Raw genomic sequence first — 21780 nt, forward strand, 5'->3', positions numbered from 1 at the left:
AGCAGAAATTGCCTAAAACTGCTGAAGGGTTTTTATAAATGGTGTCACATAGACAGCTACGTGAATCTTTGGGAGCTCAGCAGAGGTTGGAGTGTCCATGCTGGACACTTGTTCCTCAGTGCGCTTCCCCCCTGACCACCATGTCCATATTGACAGGTGCATAGCTGAGGAGTTTTGTAGTGTGGTGGACAGAGCCTGATGGGAAAATGAGAGGTTAGTTCCCCATCAGGACCACCTTGCCACTGACTGACAGTGCACTGCAGTAGGTGGATCCACAGCCGCTATTCCGCTCAATAGAAGCTTTCGAATCCTCCTACTGCTTTCCACAGTCAATCATCCCAGTCCACTGCCTATTTTTGCCGTCCCCACAAGTACAAGTCTAAATGAGGCCTAACAGTGAATTCGTTTTTTTTATTTTTGGGAAACGTCATTTTTTCTACAAAGTAAAATGTTAAGAAAAAAACGTTTAAAAGTACTTTTGAACGTTATTCGCCAAGAATGAGAATTCATACCAACGTTCATTTGAAAATCTACTGGTGGCCAGCTTTAGTTTGAAGGACTGGGTCATAGAATCCTGGAGCTTTTCAATGTGTTACTGAAGATAAGCATGTGGTTTAAGGTACAAATGAATTGCTGCAAAGGCATCTATTACAAATGAATTCAATGTCAAGGTCACTACTGTAGATGTATCTTTCTTATAGCGTATCATAATTCTCAACACGCCACTGTGAGCCTTAATTAGCAATGCATATTCTATTGAAAAATTCTTGTTTGAAAAAGAGATAAAAGGTAAATGTTTGATTGAAATTTTGACTAGAATGTGTATTTATTTTCCCAGATATAAAGTTTACTTTTTATTATAGTTGGTTTGTTTGTTTATTTATTTGGTAAAACAGAAAAGAGATCTATTGCTGGTAGAACTGCTATAATGGCATTACACACAAGTATCTTTTGCCTGGGGGGTTGCCAAGTCCAGTTGTATATTGCTTCTAGCCCTCAGTCTCCATGAGAACTACAACACTATTAAATATACTGTATTAATCATGCCGGGTATCTGTTATTGTAAAAAGCGCTTTTATTAACCTCAATAGATGATTAAGGAAGCATGGAAAGCTGAAAGGTGGCAAAAATGTCCTGGATATGGCGAGTAGCTACAGTCCAGATTCTGTGCACCCATCAACCCTCAAAACTTGTTTCCACTTTGTCTATGAAACCGTAATATTAATAAATGAAAATATGAGTAAACTATGGACCTTTTGTGTCTTGCAGGCTAAAGACAGTGATGAAGATGATGAAGTGGCTGTCAGTCTGGATCGAGACAAATTCATGGATGAATTTTTTGAACAGGTATGATATTCGCCATGTAGATATCTGAAGCTAGAAAGTCCCACTTTTCTTGCTGCATTAGGAGAAAAGATCAGAACAATGCCAGCCTGTCTGTCAGTGGACTGCTGGTTTCTCGGTGATATGGGCTTAATAAGGACTGAAAGATAGGCAATTAGTCAGGCAGCTATTTTCATGGATGCACCTGGGCTCAGGCAGGAATAATCCCAGAAGCTACACCATTCTAAAGCATCAGACACTACTCAGCTCACTTTGCAGGTTAAAAATAATAGGACAATAAATTCATCTGTCAAAAGGGAAAAAGCATATGTTGCTCCATCCTTCCTTTCTGAAGGTTCTTTGCATTGGGTAACATGAGGCAACATATTTTACATGTATTGGTTTTATGCAGTGTCATTTATTCTGAATTCCACCCTATTGCATTTTGTTGACAGATATGCATTGTAGCTCAACATGCAATAATGTATTTTTGTGCATTGTGGTGCAGTGTTCTGGCAGGTTCATGCACGTATTGTGGGCCATTCAAATGAATGGGGTCCCTTAATGTAACACACATTAGCTGACATACTGCAATGCTGTGAGTGGGTCTTTAAAGATTCCCTTCAGATGTTCCAAAGGCATCTATAAAAAATTTGATCTTCAGACATTTTTTTTATAAAGTTGAATCAAAGAGAGGTAATAAATGGAGAGGTAAGAAAATATGGATTGATGGTCATCTGATGGATCCATTAATTGAATTGTACATTTATGATGTCATTAAAAAATGTTTCTAGTTCAGTCTTTCATGACCCATTCACACTTGCCCATGTGCTTCCAAGCACATTAGCGCACAGTTTATAGAATGTTAAGGAACATTTCATTGACCGTGCTCATTAATTATCAATGGACCCTAAATATGTGTCCATAGCTCCTGCCATATTTTTCTTTCCAGAACATTGCACTGAATATATTCTTTACGTTGGCCTTCGAATTACCATTGTTGGTATTTTTTAAATAAATTGTGTAGATTGTACAGTCAGATTGATAACAGTGGAATATATTTATTGCTAAGAAAAGATTTACTTAGAATAGAGAATGTAGATGCATTTGCAGCAGTATGTGTCTCTGCTGCAATCATGCATGTACACCCTCATTCACACCTATAGGACCTATATGTTCAGAAGCTGATTAATCCTACAGCCTGCTACAAAAAAAGGATAAGATATGTTTATGGTTTATAGGAGGTTAGCAGGACACCTGAAAGAAGCCTGTGCCAACAAAAACATACTATACAAAGTACATATAGAGTATCTCTAATGTACAGTTTGGATGAGCTTGGGTGTGTTCGGATCCTAGTCCGACTCACCTGAACGAGCCCGACAGGAAGCTATCACTTTACTGGTTCAATCATAAGCAACCACGGTAATCCTTGCCCCGAAGCCACACACATCCCTGTGAATTTGGGAATGCCCCAGTCACAGATGTTTAGGCCAATACAGGTGACAACTTGCTGGTGGTCTCACACAGGTGGGTCCACAATAGGATCTGAACAGGCCTGAGCTCATCCCTGCTGTACAGTAAATGAACTCAGCACTCCAGGGCTACAAGGCAAGAATACTGATCACGTGGCTATAAGTTACCTTTGTTTAAAGAATTACTAATTGTTAGGAGTATAGAGATCCACAACACAATACAGACTGATGCCTTTATGTACCAGAAGAGGGGCATGATAACCTATGTATATAGCTAAGGATAGTTTGACATGATGGTCTATGTCTTTGTTTTCAGGTGGAGGAAATAAGAGGTTTCATTGACAAAATTTCTGAAAATGTAGAGGAAGTAAAAAGAAAGCACAGTGCTATCCTTGCCTCTCCAAACCCAGATGAGAGTAAGTTTTCTTATTTCCTAATAGTTAAAATGGACCTTTGCTGCTGCCTTAAAAATAGTCAATTATGAGTACAGCTTAAGTATGCACTGAATTGCAATGTATAGTAGATATATTATCATTTATTAGCAGTCTCAGCTGTAAAAAAAAAAAAAAAGTTCCATTCCTTCATTGTTTATGTAAAACATGGCAACAGCTATTGCACTAAACTGCTTCTGATCGACTAGATCAAACTATTGATTTGTGCTGTATGACGTTAGATTCTCTCCTGCTAAAGAACTGCTTTGAAGAGCCTCCTAATCATGCTGTATGACAGGAGCTGGACTGATTGAATAGTGGGGTCTGTACAGGCAGTGCATATTTTCTGGATTTCATCTGAGGAACACAAGTGAATTTAATCACAGAACTACGTAGCAAATGTTTACTATATTCTTGTAAGAAAATCTACAAAAATGCACTCTTACAGTGCCTTGAAAAAGTATTCATACCCCTTGCAATTTTCCACGTTTTTCAAGTTAAAACCAAAAATATAAATGTATTTTATTGGGATTTTATGTCATAGACCAACACAAAATGGCACATAATTGAGAAGTGGAAGGAAACTAATAAATGGTTTTCAAAATTATTTACAAATAGATATCTGAAAAGTGTGGCGTGCATTTGTGTTCAGCCCCCCCCCCCCCCCCCCGGAGTCAATACTTTGTAGAACCACCTTTCGCTGCAATTACAGCTGCAAGTCTTTTTTGGGATGTCTCTACCAGCTTTGCACATCTAGAGAGTGAAATTTTTCCCATTCTTCTTTTGCAAAATAGCTCAAGGTCTTGTCAGATTGGATGGAGGACATCTCTTAACAGCAATTCTCAAGTCTTGCCACAGATTCTCAATTGGATTTAGGTCTGGACTTTGACTGGGCCATTCTAACACATGAATACAGTGAGGAACAGAAGTATTTGAACACCCTGCGATTTTGCAAGTTCTCCCACTTAGAAATCATGGAGGGGTCTGAAATTCACATTGTAGGTGCATTCCCACTCTGAGAGACAGAATTTAAAAAACAATTCAGGAAATCACATTGTATGATTTTTAAAGAATTTATTTGTCTTGCACTGCTGAACATAAGTATTTGAACACCTGAGAAAATCAGTGTTAATATTTGGTACAGGAGCCTTTGTTTGCAATTACAGAGGTCAAACGTTTCCTGTAGTTCTTGACCAGGTTTGCACACACTGCAACAGGGATTTTGGCCCACTCCTCCACACAGATCTCCTCTAGACTCTAGACTGTCGCTGAGCAACACAGAGTTTCAGCTCCCTCCAAAGATGTTCTTTTGAATTTAGGTCTGGAGACTGGCTAGGCCACTCCAGAACCTTGATATGCTTCTTACGGAGCCACTCCTTGGCTATCCTGGCTGTGAGCTTTGGGTCGTTGTCATGTTGGAAGACCCAGCCACGACCCATCTTCAATGCTCTGACTAGGGAAGGAGGTTGTTGCTCAAAATCTCACAATAAATGGCCCCATTCGTCCTCTCCTTAATACAGTGCAGTCGTCCTGTCCCCTTCGCAGAAAAGCACCCTTAAAGCATGATGTTACCACCCCCATGCTTCACAGTAGGGATGGTGTTCTTGGGATGCAACTCATCCTTCTTTTTCCTCCAAACACGACGAGTGAAGTTTAGACCAAAAAGTTCTACTTTGGTCTCATCTGACCACATGACTTTCTCCCATGCCTCCTCTGGATCATCCAGATGGTCATTGGCAAACTTCAGACGGGCCTGGACATGTGATGACTTTAGTAGGGGAACCTTCCGTGCAATGCATCATTTGAAACCCTGACAGCGTAGTGTTCTACCGACAGTGACCTTTGAAACTGTGGTCCCAGCTCTCTTCATGTCATTGACCAGCTCCTCCCTTGTAGTTCTGGGCTAATTCCTCACCTTTCTTATCATCAGTGATACCCCACGAGGTGAGATCTAGCATGGAGCCCCAGTCCGAGGGAGACTGACAGTCTTCTTTAGCCTCTTCCATATTCTAACAGTTGTTCCAACAGTTGATCTATTTTCACAAAGCTGCTTGGCAATTGCCCCATAGCCCTTTCCAGCCTTGTGGAGGTCCACAATTTTGTCTCTGGTGTCTTTGACAGCTCTTTAGTCTTGCCCATGGTAGTAGTTAGCGTCTGACTGACTGTGGGGTGGACAGGTGTCCTTAAAGAGCTCAGACAGGTGCTACTAAGTTATATTAATGAGTGGAGTAGAGGTGGACTTTTTAAAGGCACAGTAACAGGTCTTTGAGAGACAGAATTCTTGTTGTTTCTTAGGTGTTCAAATACTTATGTTCAGCAGTGCAAGACAAATAAATTCGTTAAAAATCATAAAGTGTGATTTCCTGAAATTCTGTCTCTTAGAGTGGGAATGCACCTACAATGTGAATTTCAGACCCCTCCATGATGTCTAAGTGGGAGAACTTGCAAATTCACAGGGTGTTCAAATACTTCTGTTCCTCACTGTATACTTTGATCTAAACCATTCCATTGTAGCTCTGGCTGTATGTTTAGGGTCGTTGTCCTGCTGGGAAGTGAACAGCTGCGCCAGTGTCAAGTCTTTTGCAAACTCTAACAGGTTTTCTTCTAAGATTGCCCTGTATTTGGCTCCACCTGTCTTCCCACCAACTCTGACCGGCTTCCATATCCCTGCTGAAGAAAAGCATCCCCACAACATGATGCTGCCACCACCATGTTTCACAGTGAGGATGATGTGTTCAGGTTGATGTGCAGTGTTAGCTTTCCACCACACATAGCGTTTTGCTTTTAGGCCAAAAATTTAAATTTTGGTCTCATCTGACCAAACCACCTTCTTCCACATGTTAACTATCCCCCACATGGCTTCTTGCAAACTGCAAACGGGACTTCTTATGGCTTTCTTTCATCAATGGCTTTCTTCTTGCCACTCTTCCATAAAGGCCAGATTTTCAAAGCGTACAACTAATAGTTGTCCTGTGGACAAAAATTTTAGGCTTGATGTTTAATAACCTGAGCCTGCTTTAAACTTCTCCACAACTTTATCCCTGACCTGTCTAGTGTGTTCCTTGTCCTTCATGATGCTGTTTGTTCACTACTGTTCTCTAACAAACCTCTGAGGGCTTCACAGAACAGCTGTATTTATACTGAGATTAAATTACACAAAGGTGGACTCTATTTACTAATTAGGTGACTTCTGAAGGCAATTGGTTCCACTAGATTTTAGCTACGGGTTGCAGAGTAAAGGGGGCTGAATACAAATGTATGCCACACTTTTCAGATATTTATTTGTAAAAAATTTGGAAAACCATTTATTATTTTCACTTCACAATTATGTGCCACTTTGTGTTGGTCTATCACATAAAATTCCAACAATATACATTTACCTTTTTTGGTTGTAACATGACAAAATGTGGAAAATTTCAAGGCACTGTGTAAGGCCTAAGAACCATTGGCATAGATGATTTAATCAATGTAATCAATAATTTGATTCTATTAGATAGATGACATAGTATATATTATTAAATGTACTGTTTTACCACTGTACCTGCCAAAATATTTATGAATCTGTTAAGGCACTTAACTTGACATTACTACTCGATAACTGTTAAACAAATGCAGTGGTTTCCTCCTTTCTAGTTTAGCCCCCCTGTGTAATCCTAACCGATAATCTCCTACCCCTGGCATTGTGTAACTGCACCCCCCCCCCCCCGACTCACCCCTTCAGACCCATAACCATCAAGTCCCTCATCAACTGCCTCCATCTTCCACATGTCTGGTTTAAATCTTAATGTTTATTTCCAACCCCTACTTGTCCCCTCTCTCCCCTTACGTTAAGGTTGGAGATCCAGCCTCCACCTCATATTTCCCTTCCCGCTCCTCCATTCCCTCTTGCTGCAATTACAGTGCCCCCATCCATGCTTCCCAACTTGTTTTACTCAATAGATTCCCTTCCAACCCTGACTCCTCTTCTTCTCCATGCTCCTCTCATTTCTTACAGTATATACAAATATGGCGTTGGAAATCCATACAGGTCATGCCACCAGTGCACTAGTGCCTTTTATATGCAGTGTTATGGAATGCCCTTGTGCCCAGTGGTTGTTTCCATTATTAGCCGTGTAATAATGGATAAGATCCCTGTTGTTTGATGGTAATTGTAATTGGTACTGATACTTTTTCATAAATATAGAATGCATAAAATGCAGTAGTGCCAAGCTGCTAACTGGACAATAAAGTACCAGCAGCATAACGATGAGGTTATTTCTGTGCAGTCTCTTTCCCTCGGGCAAAATGCCTGTGTTCGACTACCAGTGCTATGCAATGGAGCTTGATTGGCTCACACTGATGGCCTTCATCTCCTATTTTAAGGCCTCTTGTATATAGAGCAAGGCGCAGTTACAGGCTTTAAGTGTTTTTCTTTTTTTTTCTTTTTTTTTTTTTCTTTTCAGCCTATAAAAGCACCTCTGTGTAAGTCTATGTGTCCATGAACACACAATGTGTCCATGAACAATTTATAGGCATATTAGAAGAGAAGTGTTTACAGGCAGAAAAAAACACCAAAAGGCATGTTCAGGAAAGAAGTTGAAGAGCACAAAAATGCGGAACAAGTCTAGACGGAACGCATTTAAAGGCATCTAGCATATGAGCGTTGTTAAAGTAGAAATTGTTGTATAAAAAAAGGAAAAAAAAAAAACTGGAATGCCCTTATGTGTACACAGGAGACCTTACACACCAGATGGCTGTAAATACAGCAGTCCATAGATCATGAAATTTTCTTTCCGTCCACCTGGGGTGGAAGAAAAGAAAATTGTTTGACTCTCCCCCGTCAACACAGTCAGTGTTGATGGGGGCTTCCCTCTCACAGTACTATTGCATTCTTCTGCTGGGTAGCCTTCCCTGCTGGCAGAAAATAATATTCACTGCTGGTGGCTATATCCTCTGGCAGCAGTCACATGAAAAAAATTCTACAGGATGTTTGGACTGAAGTCGATTGATAAATTGACTTCAGTAAAACCAGCCTCCTCATAGATGGATATGGCCAAGATTCGGTCCATCTATGGCAGGCTTTAGTTATTTTGTAGCTGACAAAAGCTTTTGTATTGTTAAGAGATAAGGTTAGATCAAATTTCAAATGGCTGAGACAGAATACAGCTCTATGTCTAGAAAACAAGGTCAGTTCTGGCTGTGTGCCTATAATACTGAATGTTATCTCTGTGTACCTGTGACAATGTAGTGGAAGCAAAGGCAACTTTGGAGAAGAACTCTGCGTGTATAACAAATACAAAATGGAGTCTCTGAAGCATAAATCTGAGCAAGGACCACTTGCTAAGCGTTAATGCATTCCAATGGCAAGAATAAATTCTTATTCCGGCCAGTAGATTGCATTAAGGGTCAAACACTAGATTTGGCTTTTTTCTGCGTTTTTAGGCAGCTTTTTCCTACCTGGAGTCCTGGCACTCAGAGGGGCTTAAATAGATGCCCTGTGTGCATGAGGCCTTCGTGCTGTTTTGCAGAGGATGACAGGAAGCTGATATAAAGACAGATTTAGGGTGTGTTCTCACTACCCACACAGAAAAATGTTCAGTCTGCAGGTAGGTAGTAATCACAGCTGCTGATATGCATGCGTGTGTGGCGGTTGGGGGGGGGCAAGGCACTATTCACCCCCACCCCCTCCCTTTTTTTCAACATTTTACATTAATTTCATTTTTATGCTTGTGTTGCACTGAGTGACCATGCATAAAGACACAGGGTCGCACAAAGACATGCCAAGCAGTGCAGAAAAATGCAGCCGTGTTGTATTTTTCCACACCGCTGCAGCTGCAAGGGAGTGCGAATGCGGCACACAGAAAACCATTGTTTTCTGTGTGCCCTTACAGAGAGCTGTGTTTTTCTTATGTAGAAAAACAACACTCTTCAGTGAAGTGTGAACCAGTATTTATAACAGCCATAAAAAAGTTGATTTGTTTAAATACATAGTAGACAAAAACTATTATTAAAAAAATTGAATTAATGAATATGTAAATATATACTGTCTATATACAAAATATATTGAAAAGAAAATAAACTGGAAAAAAAAAAAATTTTAATTTTATATATATATATATATATATATATATATATATATAAACCCTTGACTGCAACATTGTGCATGAACTGGACTGAAACCGTTCTGTTTCACTCTAGCCAATCGGAGGTCATTGCGATTGGTACAGGTCACAGAAAACACCGCAATTATCTGCTGCAGTAGAAGTGACAAGAAAATAACTTGCTGTTTATGGAAGTAATAAGAACTTCTTTGTGCTATTGTTTGGTAAAACTACCTTTTTTTAACTGCCGAGTTTAAGCATTGCTTTCAAAGTGACACTTTCTGTGTGGGCAGCCATGTGTAATTTGTTTTGTTGCGATGGAACACAAAGAACAGCGTTTTTAGCTGTATTATAAACACAGAAAAAAACCAAACTAAATTGATCATTTCTCTTTTATTTTAATCCGTTGGCAATTTATTCTCTAATCCAGAAGATAACTCAGTTTTACAATTCCCGGAGATTTATAGCTGATCAGATGTCCGAAAGGGAATCTCTGTATGCTCCTTGCTCCATTTTTAATTGCATCGGTTTCTCAATGAAAGCCCCACTCCTGCCAGATAATAGCGGCTAAGGATCTGTCAGGTATTAAATGCCGGCTGTGTCCTCATAGAATGTTGGCAGCGTACCAACCCTCCAATGTAAACAAACACCAGGTGTTTCTAAGCTGTTAGGATCTAATTGAAACCTGACTTTTAGGGGTCATTGACGACTAGCGGTTGGGGGGGAGTAAAACACACACCTGAGCTGCGATTTTACTGGCCACCCCAACTACTTCCCCTTAAATTTGAAAGGCAGGGGGTATGAGTGTACACGAACCACAGATGTGGTGCTTTCCTTTTGTGGCCACGGTAGAAATTAAACCCTACTGAATGCAACCTATTTCCCTCGGGAAATAGGATGCGCTACAACCGCTCCACGATGTGTGAATTCACCTAGGCGCATTTAGCGCTTGAGAGTTCATTGCAATGGCCAGATTCAATTAATATTCTGGCCAATGGAATCCGTGCACACAGAAATGTCTAAACGCGTGTGAAAAATGCGGCTTTAGATGTTTTTGTAAGCTGCTTTTTTTCCTGCCAGGAGCAAAGGTGTCCAGGGGACGAAAAAAAATGTTCTATATGCCTTGAGGAATTTTGCTATTTTATTAAAATGGGACTTGCAGTGGCCACCATCCCAGTGCATTTCATGTAAGTTTGCAGATGCTTCTGGAGACACCAACTGTTCCTGCATTTGCCAGGGATGCCATGTTGCCATACTGTCGTGTACATTGAATGGTGACTGGTGTGAATTTACTTGGACAGATAAATGATTTTACAAAGACTCACGTAGATATCAGGCCAGAACCATTCCACATATCAGGTGGTTTTCATAGATCATAACTGCAGCCCCTTGTCTAAGAAAAAAGAAGCTCCAATTTGGAAGTTGTAATGTAATGTAACTGATGCCTTTAATTTTGGTAACATATTTGAAATCTACATATGGTGCCCAAGAGAAAAGAGCAGATGAAATATTTTGCCAAGATACTGATTAAAGCTTATCTAAACCCAAAAATTGGTAACATAGCAGCCTGTTAATGGTCCTTAGATGTGGTGGCTGCATTATTTTTTTTTTTTCCTTTTATCTTAACCTGCTAATCCTACCATTAACACACTTCCTATCCTAGGGTGACAACCATACAGATTAGCATTGTCACCCCAGGGAAGATATTGTGTTAAAACTACATAACACTACGCTAGGACTACATGAACCGCCCTCTCTTCTCAATACTAGGGGATGTGTTTTGTAGTCCACAAAGATAGCAGGGAACAGTGCTAACTGATAACAACTCAGAGGCAGAAAGCACAGGATGTTACCAGCTTGCATGTATTGAATTAATATAATAAAACATTTTCAATAGTATATTTAATAGACCAAAAGGGAGCAAATAATAGAAATATACAGTATAGTTTACATACACTTTAGCACAGAAACCACTTACCCCCGTCATTGATATATTTAAGTGCAAATTAGATTTTAAGACTTCGTTTACTTTTGGAGGTGTTGAGGTGCATTTTTCTACCACTTCAACTGCTCCGTCTCAAGCTGCAAAGCTGTACTGCCACCAAATGCAACATATTGCACATCAAAGAAATGTTCTCCAACTTTTCTCTTGGGTCGCCACTGTAACTTCCATGGGGGACTGATTCTCATTTGGCACTAGCAAGCTGACCACTCGCAAGACCAAACCAGATGAGCTGCTCTGTACAGCATGCAGTGGCTATTTCGCATGTGCCCGAACCAGCTGGCATCATGCCCTGTCCAGATGGAACGCAACACAAGGAGGAAGAGGGAGAGCATACATGGCGTCAAGTCATGCTATCAAGTCATGCCCACTCCCACGACCCTAAGTTTTATATGCTCTATGGAGTGCCTCCCCTACCCAGGATCTTAAATGGGCAACACCAGCTCATCTGATTTGGTCTTAGGAGCTGTCAGCTTGCTAGTGCCATATGAGAACCAGTCCTCTATGGATGTTACAGTGGTGACCCAGGAGAAGCAGTGGAGAACATTTCTTTGATGTGCCTACTGTACTCCATACATCATGGCCACGCTGTTTTCAAATTTTGACAGATAGTACGGGGAGCCTTCTCCCCGTACTATCTGTCAGAGGGAGAGGGGTGGCAGCAGTGGCGCTGCTGTGGCTATGGGAGCGCGCTACATGTTCCACCCTAAAAACAGGTGGAACATGTAACATGTTCTAAAGGTGAATTTATCCTTTAAGTGCTCTAGAGCAGAGACCTGGAGACTGGCAGTCCAGGCTCTCTGCTCAGAGCGGAGGGAAGAACTGAGCAATCAGTGGTGTTTGATCGCTCAGTTCTCCCCGTACTATCTGTCAGAGGGAGAGGGGTGGCAGCAGTGGCGCTGCTGTGGCTATGGGAACACGCTACATGTTCCACCCTAAAAACAGGTGGAACATGTAACATGTTCTAAAGGTGAACTTATCCTTTAAGTGCTCCAGAGCAGAGACCTGGAGACTGGCATTCCAGGCTCTCTGCTCAGAGCGGAGGGGAGAACTGAGCAATCAGTGGTGTTTGATCGCTCAGTTCTCAGTGCAAAGTTGACAGGTGACAGATGCAGCATCAGATCCATGCTGCATCCACCTAGATGATAATGGTTTGTTTTTTTGTTTGTTTTTTAAGGCCTTTACTTCTCTTGTAATTGCAAGATCTTCTTTTTGCATGGACGCCATGTGGACCATAGAGTGGTTAAACAAACATAACCTTTTGAAGGTTTCATACTATTTGTCAGCCTTATTTTAATGTATAATATACAGTATATTTTATAAAAATGGAAGTATATTTTATTTAAATATGTTTACTAAATGTTGGTAATTTTTTTACAAGGTTGTTAAATAATTGCCAGTAATGGTAATGGGGAGTTGTTCCTTCTTCTTTGTGCCTTAAATGTCCCCTCCACAATCTCTAATTTTTGGTACTTCCTCTGCAAATCTTCTTGGGCTAAATATAACTGTCACTTTTCTGGTAATTATGAACCTTATACTGGTGTGTTAGCTTTGTGAATTAAACTTTATGTGTTTGGGAAAAGAAGAACCTGTGACCTATCAAAGTTATGTGACTGGCCAGTCCTCTGATTGTTTTTTGCAGCATTATGCAGAGAGCACTCCTGCAGGCACCGCAGGCTCCACTCTGCAGCTTGGATTGTAATAATGGTAGATAATAATAATAAATGGTAGTAATAATAAGAGCGCACTGTGGAGTCCATAAGAGAGTGTCTAGCAGTATCCACTGCCCATTATAAACAGGCCCCATAGTGTTTTATATTAGACGGCTTACCCATGAGGCGGTTTCTACTCTCTGTCAGATACAATCCTGTTAGAATAGTTGGCACAGCATTACAAGACATATGTCTTCAGACTTGTAGATAAATATTCTCCATACAAAGAGCTATACTCATGAGTTCGTCAACCTATTTACAGTGTAAACAGTACACACAAATTCAGTTTGTACTTGAAAACTACTGCTGGCAGCTCTGTTTAGTGATGCCATTTGGAAATACCGCAGCAGATGTCTAGTATTGTAGACAGTAGGGATGAGTCAGGATGTTCGTTTAGAACATTAGCTATCTGATCGTGTCATGTTCTTGGGGTGATGAATACTTATCCATCATCAAGTATAAGGATTTATTTAATGAGCCAGTCAAAGAGCAGTTATGATGGGCAGGCATTTGTAACCCATAGCAACCAGTTCAATCAGTTAGTCAGGTTTCCTTAGTTTACAAAATTCAGATCAATAAAATGTAATTGCGGAATGGCTCTAGGATATTGTATTTTGCACCTTGTTCTTTGTCAAAAGCAAAGATCTGGTATCAGCTCATTTGAAGTCTAGTAAAATGAAAAAAAGAGGAAACCCCGCCCTCCTTAAGCTGTCAACCGCATTAAGAAATATATACACTATATTGCCAAATGTATTGGGACGCCTGCCTTTACACGCACATGAACTTTAATGGCATCCCAGTCTTAGTCCGTAGGGTTCAATATTGGGTTGGCCCACCCTTTGCAGCTATAACAGCTTCAACTCTTCTGGGAAGGCTGTCCACAAGGTTTAGGAGTGTGTCTATGGGAATGTTTGATCATTCTTCCAGAAGTGCATTTGTGAGGTCAGGTACTGATGTTGGACAAGAAGGCCTGGCTCACAGTCTCCACTGTTAATTCATCCCAAAGGTGTTCTATCAGGTTGAGGTCAGGACTCTTTGCAGGCCAGTCAAGTTCCTCCACCCAAAACTCACTCATCCATGTCTTTATGGACCTTGTTTTATGCAGTGGTGCGTAGTCATGTTGGAACCGGAAGAGGCCATCCCCAAACTGTTGCCACAAACTTGGGAGCATGAAATTGGCCAAAATGTCTTGGTATGCTGACGCCTTAAGAGTTCCCTTCACTGGAACTAAGGGGCCAAGCCCAACCCCTGAAAAACAGCCCCACACCATAATCCCCCTCCACCAAACTTTACACTTGGCACACTGCAGTCAGGCAGGTATCGTTCTCCTGACAACCGCCAAATCCAGACACATACATCAGATTGCCAGACAGAGAAGCATGATTTGTCACTTCAAAGAATATGTCTCCACTGCTCAAGAGTCCAGTGGCGGTGTGCTTTACACCACTGCACCCAATGCTCTGCATTGCACTTTTAAGGCTTGGATGCAGCTTCTTGGCCATGTAAACCTATTCAATGAGGCTGTTTATGCACTGATGTTGTACTAATCTGAAGGCCATATGAAGTTTGAAAGTTTTTAGCTATTGACTCTGCAGACAGTTGGCGACTTCTGCACACTGTGTGCTTCAGCATGCGCTTACCCCGCTCTGTCATTTTACGTGGCCTACCACTTCGTGCCTGAGTTGCTGTTGTTCCTAGTTGCTACAACTAACAGTTGACTGTGAAATATTTAGTAGCAAGGAAATTTCACAGATGGACTTATTGCACAGATGGCAACCTATCACGGTACCACGCTTGAGTTCACTGAGCTCCTGAGGGCGACCCATTCTTTCACAAATGTTTGTAGAAGCAGTCTGCATGCCTAGGTGCTTGATTTTATACACCTGTGGAGGTGATTGGAACACCTGAATCCAATGATTTGGAGGGGTTTCCCAATACTTTTGGCAATATAGTGTACATACGTATCTTATTTTTCTGAGGGCTTGTTCACACTTGCTTTGGTCTCTGAAGACTGATCTACATTTGGATCGGTCTTCACAGAGCGTTTGACAGGCAGTCTATTGCCTGCTCACTGCCTGTTTTAATCCCACACTAGCACACCACAACTGCAACCGGGTATACAATTCCTGCTGTGGCCACAAATGGCTAAAGGGGATAGCTTTTGGGGGCTGGGTTGTAGTACTCAGTACTTGGCCTTTTGGCTAAGATCAAGTGTGGTATCTCTACTTAGCAGTGTCCTGACGGGCTGCTCTGCCATCATTCTGATCTTTTGGTAGGAATGGCTGACTGTACGGTATCCCTGCTGGTATGATGTGGGCTCTGAAAGCTAGTACTGCCTGGAACAGAAACTAAAACATCCATATGATGTGGAATACGAGAGTAATACCCCCAGGAAGACTGGAGGGGCCCAGTTTCTCCAGATTTGAATAGGCCTACCTTGTTTAGTCACGGGCTTGGAAGGCAAAGAATCAGCGATGCCAGTGCCCCCTGGGAGTTCTTAGCCCAATGGGTGCTTTTATTAGCACATGGGTGTGGGAACTCCACTTGCATGAATGGGCACATGGCCACAGCACTTTGTTTTTTTTCTGCACCAGACCTCTTAGGGCTAGGCCTTCTGGCTAAGTCTGAGGCAATGTTTTAGCTACCAGGCCACAGGGCCTAGCCTATGCACTTGCATGGGCACTTATTTATTTAATTTATTTTTCTCTCACTAGGTTTGGCACAATTCACTTTTGTGTGTTTTTTCACTGGATGGAGGGTGTGGGTTCTAAGGCCTACCCTCAAGTCTATGGAGAGGATGTGTGGCCATTAAATTTCTTCCTCCCCTAAACCTGGGGGGGTCCCTCTTCAGGAGAGCCCCTCACCTAGTACTCATCATTCGGCTTCAGCTGACCGAGGAGAGGGGTCCACCAGGCATTTTGGTTGGTGGACCATGGTTGAACCTTGTCTCTGTTAGGAGCCTTGTGCCCCGTGGGTTCAGGGTAAGGTCCTACACCTTTGGGGGTGGACAAAAAGCACACCCTTACATGCACTTTTTTGTTCACTTAAGGGTTTCACTTAATGCAGATTCAAAAAAAAAAAGGACTCTGTGACACTGGGCAGTCCTTACTGCTCCACAAATTCTTCAAACAAATGTGCTCACACCATCCGTGATTAATGCTCAATCCCCACTCACCAGATGGGGTGGACTCTTTGCTGATATGGAAAAAGAGTCAAACAAGCCTAAAGTGACTGGGTATGTCCTCCCAGATAACTCTGTACTCAATATCCTCCAGAAACGACTCCCTGGATTAGATGACAATGGAAAACAAAACAAAAAACAACAAATAGTGCAATACTGTAAAAAAGCTTTAATTAAAAAAAAAAGTCTGCCTGCTAGGCACTCACATGTTTAAAATAGTATTCCGGCTTTCATAATAGGCACAAAGGCTCATAATATAAGGCTTGTATCATTTGTAGAAGTGGACTGGCAAAGATAAACCGAAATCTCTTTCCAAATAGCAGGAAATCACTCTGGAACGCTGCAAACCAGCATGTGTTCCACTCACCGGACGTGATGCCACCACGCCCCCACCGGAAACCAGAAATACGCCAACGCGTTTCGCCCTCCTACAGGGCGTTATCCAAGACCTTGCTTTGCTTTTTTACAGTATTGCACTATTTGTTGTTTTTTGTTTTGTTTTCCATTGTCATCTAATCCTGGGAGTCGTTTCCATATCAGCAAAGAGTCCACCCCATCTGGTGAGTGGGGATTGAGCATTAATCACGGATGCTGTGAGCACATTTGTTTGAAGAATTTTTGGAGCACATTTCTTTTTGGGATTGAGCACAATTTATATATATATTTTTTGTGTGGACTGTAGATATTTTTTTGGACTTTTATTTATAGTATTTTTAATTTTCACATATAATTTATTTGCGCTGTGGAGTGTTTATAATTTTATTGGATGTTTTTTAGAACAGCAGCATTTAAATGTCTTATAGTTTATATATTTTTCTGTGGTGCAAGTTTATATATATTTATTTGGTCCTTACTGCTGCTCAGAATGAAATGAGGTGTGAGAGTTGTTCAGTGCAGTAAAACTATAGCTGTGGGATTTTGTTTGGTTCCTGGTATATCAGCCAAAATTCACTCAGTGGGTCACCCTGTTGACACCCTCCCACCTGACATTATTCAACTAAAATATTGAAGGAGTTAGGCGAAAAATTGTCAGCCAAACAGCGGTTGTCTCCAAAGCAAGGCACTGTTTGGGTATTGTGACAGTCAGCTGCATCGGGAGATTCATCCATTCAGCTGAATGAAAAATAAATTGTGTATAGCCATCTCGTTCGTACGTACGGCAGCCATTGCTGCCCCACTGAAAAGCGATCTGTGGTGGCTACATACTGTCTACTATTTGAACACTAAAAATGCAGAGCCACTGCTCTCCAACCGTGTGCATTTCAGAGTGGTCTCATTTGCTTAAGTAGGTTACATTCAGCTGCAATACTTCCTCTTGAATGAGACATGTCACTACATTTTAGCTGCAGCATGTGCACAGCCCTGATTGGCTGCATGCCCTTGTTCAAGTGGGTATTCGGGGGGGGGGGGGGTAAAACAATGGCTCAACTGCCTGGTTTTACTGTTGCCCATGTGAATAAGCCCTAAATGCTAAGGCTGCGTTGTGATGCCACCCTAGGAAGCAGGTCCATGACAGTCTGAACTCAGAGGCAGTTAGCTGAACAATTCAACCCATAAAACTGAGGACATCTAGTGATGGAAACGATATATTGCTGGGATCGGCTCCTAACTGAAAGTCAGTATTGCAGGCAAAAGCTTTGTCTTTTTTTGTTTTGTTTTTTAACTATTACTATGCTATTATATGTTTTTAAGCTTGAGTTCAGCTTGAATCCCTGGGAGCACAGTGTCCTAATAAAAAAAGATATTTATAGTGTGTTCTGTTTTGTTGCAGAGTCCTTTTCTGGCTTTCTTCAATGCTGTTCACATCCTAGCACCGAAAGCCAGGCGTCAAAGAGACCTGTGGTTTTCAAGGTGCGATAATAAGGTATCCTTAGAGGATCATTGTATTCTTTGTAAAGCGCCTCCCCCCCCCCCAACTGTTCCATGCAGCCATTTGGGAATGCAACACACATGTAACAGCCAAGATCTCGCCTGAGCCTTCGAATAAATGCTCTAGTTCTCATACAGTGTGTAGTAATCATCCTGAGTGCTGTTAAAGCACTCGGATGTGAACAAACCCTGAAAATATCTGCAGCTGATGCCAAACATGTCGCACATGAATGCTTGTTTCATGTTATAACTAGTGATGCTTGATCAGTCAAGGGGGTTGATTTACTAAAGGAGTAAAAGAGGCTGTTTACTTAGCAAAGTAAATGTTCAATCAGCTTATTAAATACTCTGTGCTGTAAATAAACTGTATAGGATGTTACTTAATCAATTATCCAATCATGTGCAATCAAAATCCTGTATTTTTTCATTTCCTTTGTACATTGTTAGGTATTGGAATTGAACCCAGCTTCTGCTTATTGACTGTACGTAGCTAAGTGAACATTCACTTTGCAGAGGGAACATGCCCTCCTCCTTTAGTATAAATAGCGAGCATGCAGTAGAGTATGGCAGATTGATGCTCCGGGTTTTTTGGCCATGCATGTGTGCTTGGTTATATTACACCGTGGTATTAATTCACGTTCTCCCCAGTGGGCGTGCATACATATCGCTCAGACACATTTGCTTGTATATTATACTCGGTCTCCTGGTGCCTTACTCCCAGTCAGAAAAGGCAGTGAATGGAATGTATTGGAGCTGTGCCAGTGGCTGTCATTATTGGCAATTAAAGCAGGATAATTGTTTCATTGTAAAGCACCCTATAATGTATGTGACTCAGAGGTGAAGAAGCACTGCGCCCCTCCTGCTCTGGTGGGAGAATTTCATTACATTTAAAGGGCCTTCTAGCTGCCAGTTTTAAAGCAAAATGTTCTCCTTAGACCTCTGCCCTCATACATCCATGCCATTCTAAGGGCTTATTCACACCTGTGGCTATTCTGCCACCCTACCTGAAACGCAATCCGTGGTGGATCACTTTTCAGAGGGCATTTGACAGGTGGTGAGAAGGCAATATGCTCATCGCCTACTTTAACTCCTAAAATACCAACCCACTGCATGCATTGTTCATGGTTTCAGAGCAGCCTATTCACGTGAACGGATCTTATTTGGCAACATTTCCACCTGACAAAAATAGAATACTGTTTATTTCTTGGAGTGGTCATCATACTTTATAATATTTACAGCTCTGAGCAGCTTCATGCACCTGTTTACGTTGGCAGGTAATTAGGGGATAACAGCCACATTCACATGGGTGATTAGGGGCATACAGCTTCATTCACATGGGTGATTAGGGGCATACGGCTTCATTCACATGGATGATTAGGGGCATACAGCTTCATTCACATGGGTGATTAGGGGCATACAGCTTCATTCACATGGGTGATTAGGGGCATACGGCTTCATTCACATGGATGATTAGGGGCATACGGCTTCATTCACATGGATGATTAGGGGCATACAGCTTCATTCACATGGGTGATTAGGGGCATACGGCTTCATTCACATGGATGATTAGGGGCATACAGCTTCATTCACATGGGTGATTAGGGGCATACAGCTTCATTCATATGGATGATGATGAGGGGCATACAGCTTCATTCATATGGATGATGATGAGGGGCATACAACTTCATTCACATGGGTGATTAGGGGCATACAGTTACATTCACATGGGTGATGGTGAGGGGCATACACTTTCATTCACATGGATGATGATGATTAGGGGCATACAGCTTTATTCACATGGGTGATTAGGGGCATACAGCTTCATTCACATTGGTGATTAGGGGCATACAGCTTCATTCACATGGGTGATTAGGGGCATACAGCTTCATTCACATGGGTGATTAGGGGCATACAGCTTCATTCACATGGATGATTAGGGGCATACAGCTTCATTCACATGGGTGATTAGGGGCATACAGCTTCATTCACATGGGTGATTAGGGGCATACAGCTTCATTCACATGGGTGATTAGGGGTATACAGCTTCATTCATATGGATGATGATGAGGGGCATACAGCTTCATTCATATGGATGATGATGAGGGGCATACAGCTTCATTCACATGGGTGATTAGGGGCATACAGTTATGTTCACATGGGTGATGGTGAGGGGCATACACTTTCATTCACATGGATGATGATGATGAGGGGCATACAGCTTCATTCACATGGGTGATGATGAGGGTCATACAGCTTCATTCACATGGGTGATGATGAGGGGCATACAGCTTTCTTCACATGGGTGATGATGAGGGGCATACAGCTTCATTCACATGGGTGATGATGAGGGGCATACAGCTTTATTCACATGGGTGATGATTAGGTGCATACAACTTCATCCACAATGGTTGATTAGGGGCATACAGCTTCATTCACATGGGTGATGATGAGGGTCATACAGCTTCATTCACATGGGTGATGATGAGGGGCATACAGCTTTCTTCACATGGGTGACGATGAGGGGCATACAGCTTCATTCACATGGGTGATGATGAGGGGCATACAGCTTTATTCACATGGGTGATGATTAGGTGCATACAACTTCATCCACAATGGTTGATTAGGGGCATACAGCTTCATTCACATGGGTGATGATGAGGGTCATACAGCTTCATTCACATGGGTGATGATGAGGAGCATACAGCTTTCTTCACATGGGTGATGATGAGGGGCATACAGCTTTCTTCACATGGGTGATGATGAGGGGCATACAGCTTCATTCACATGGGTGATGATGAGGGGCATACAGCTTTCTTCACATGGGTGATTAGGGGCATACAGCTTTCTTCACATGGGTGCTGATGAGGGGCATACAGCTTTCTTCACATGGATGATGATGAGGGGCATACAGCTTTCTTCACATGGGTGATGATGAGGGGCATACAGCTTTCTTCACATGGGTGATGATGAGGGGCATACAGCTTTCTTCACATGGGTGATTATGGGCATACAGCTTTCTTCACATGGGTGATTAGGGGCATACAGCTTTCTTCACATGGGTGATGATGAGGGGCATACAGCTTTCTTCACATGGGTGATGATTAGGGGCATACAGCTTCATTCACATGGGTGATGATGAGGGGCATACAGCTTTATTCACATGGGTGATGATGAGGGGCATACAACTTCATCCACAATGGTTGATTAGGGGCATACAGCTTCATTCACATGGGTGATGATGAGGGTCATACAGCTTCATTCACATGGGTGATGATGAGGGTCATACAGCTTCATTCACATGGGTGATGATGAGGGGCATACAGCTTTATTCACATGGGTGATGATGAGGGGCATACAGCTTTCTTCACATGGGTGATGATGAGGGGCATACAGCTTTCTTCACATGGGTGATGATGAGGGGCATACAGCTTCATTCACATGGGTGATGATGAGGGGCATACAGCTTTATTCACATGGGTGATTAGGGGCATACAACTTCATCCACAATGGTTGATTAGGGGCATACAGCTTCATTCACATGGGTGATGATGAGGGTCATACAGCTTCATTCACATGGGTGATGATGAGGGTCATACAGCTTCATTCACATGGGTGATGATGAGGGGCATACAGCTTTCTTCACATGGGTGATGATGAGGGGCATACAGCTTTCTTCACATGGGTGATGATGAGGGGCATACAGCTTTCTT

The 21780-nt window shown here is 42.0% G+C and overlaps 1 protein-coding gene across 3 annotated transcripts in view; it reads left to right on the forward strand.

Annotated features, from left to right (window-relative positions):
• STX1A (syntaxin 1A) overlaps nt 1-21780 on the forward strand; it is a 206861-nt gene that overhangs the window by 122705 nt on the left and 62376 nt on the right. For all 3 annotated transcript variants that reach the window (XM_089657314.1, XM_089657322.1, XM_089657306.1), the window contains exons 2-3: nt 1270-1347; nt 3112-3211. In XM_089657314.1, the coding sequence (XP_089513440.1) occupies nt 1270-1347; nt 3112-3211 (178 nt within the window). The remainder of the gene's footprint in view (nt 1-1269; nt 1348-3111; nt 3212-21780) is intronic.

The sequence above is a fragment of the Staurois parvus genome, unplaced genomic scaffold (genome assembly GCF_062004578.1).
Source record: "Staurois parvus isolate SC_StPar_1 unplaced genomic scaffold, SC_StPar_1.0 ptg000029l, whole genome shotgun sequence".
NCBI classification, from domain to species: domain Eukaryota; kingdom Metazoa; phylum Chordata; class Amphibia; order Anura; family Ranidae; genus Staurois; species Staurois parvus.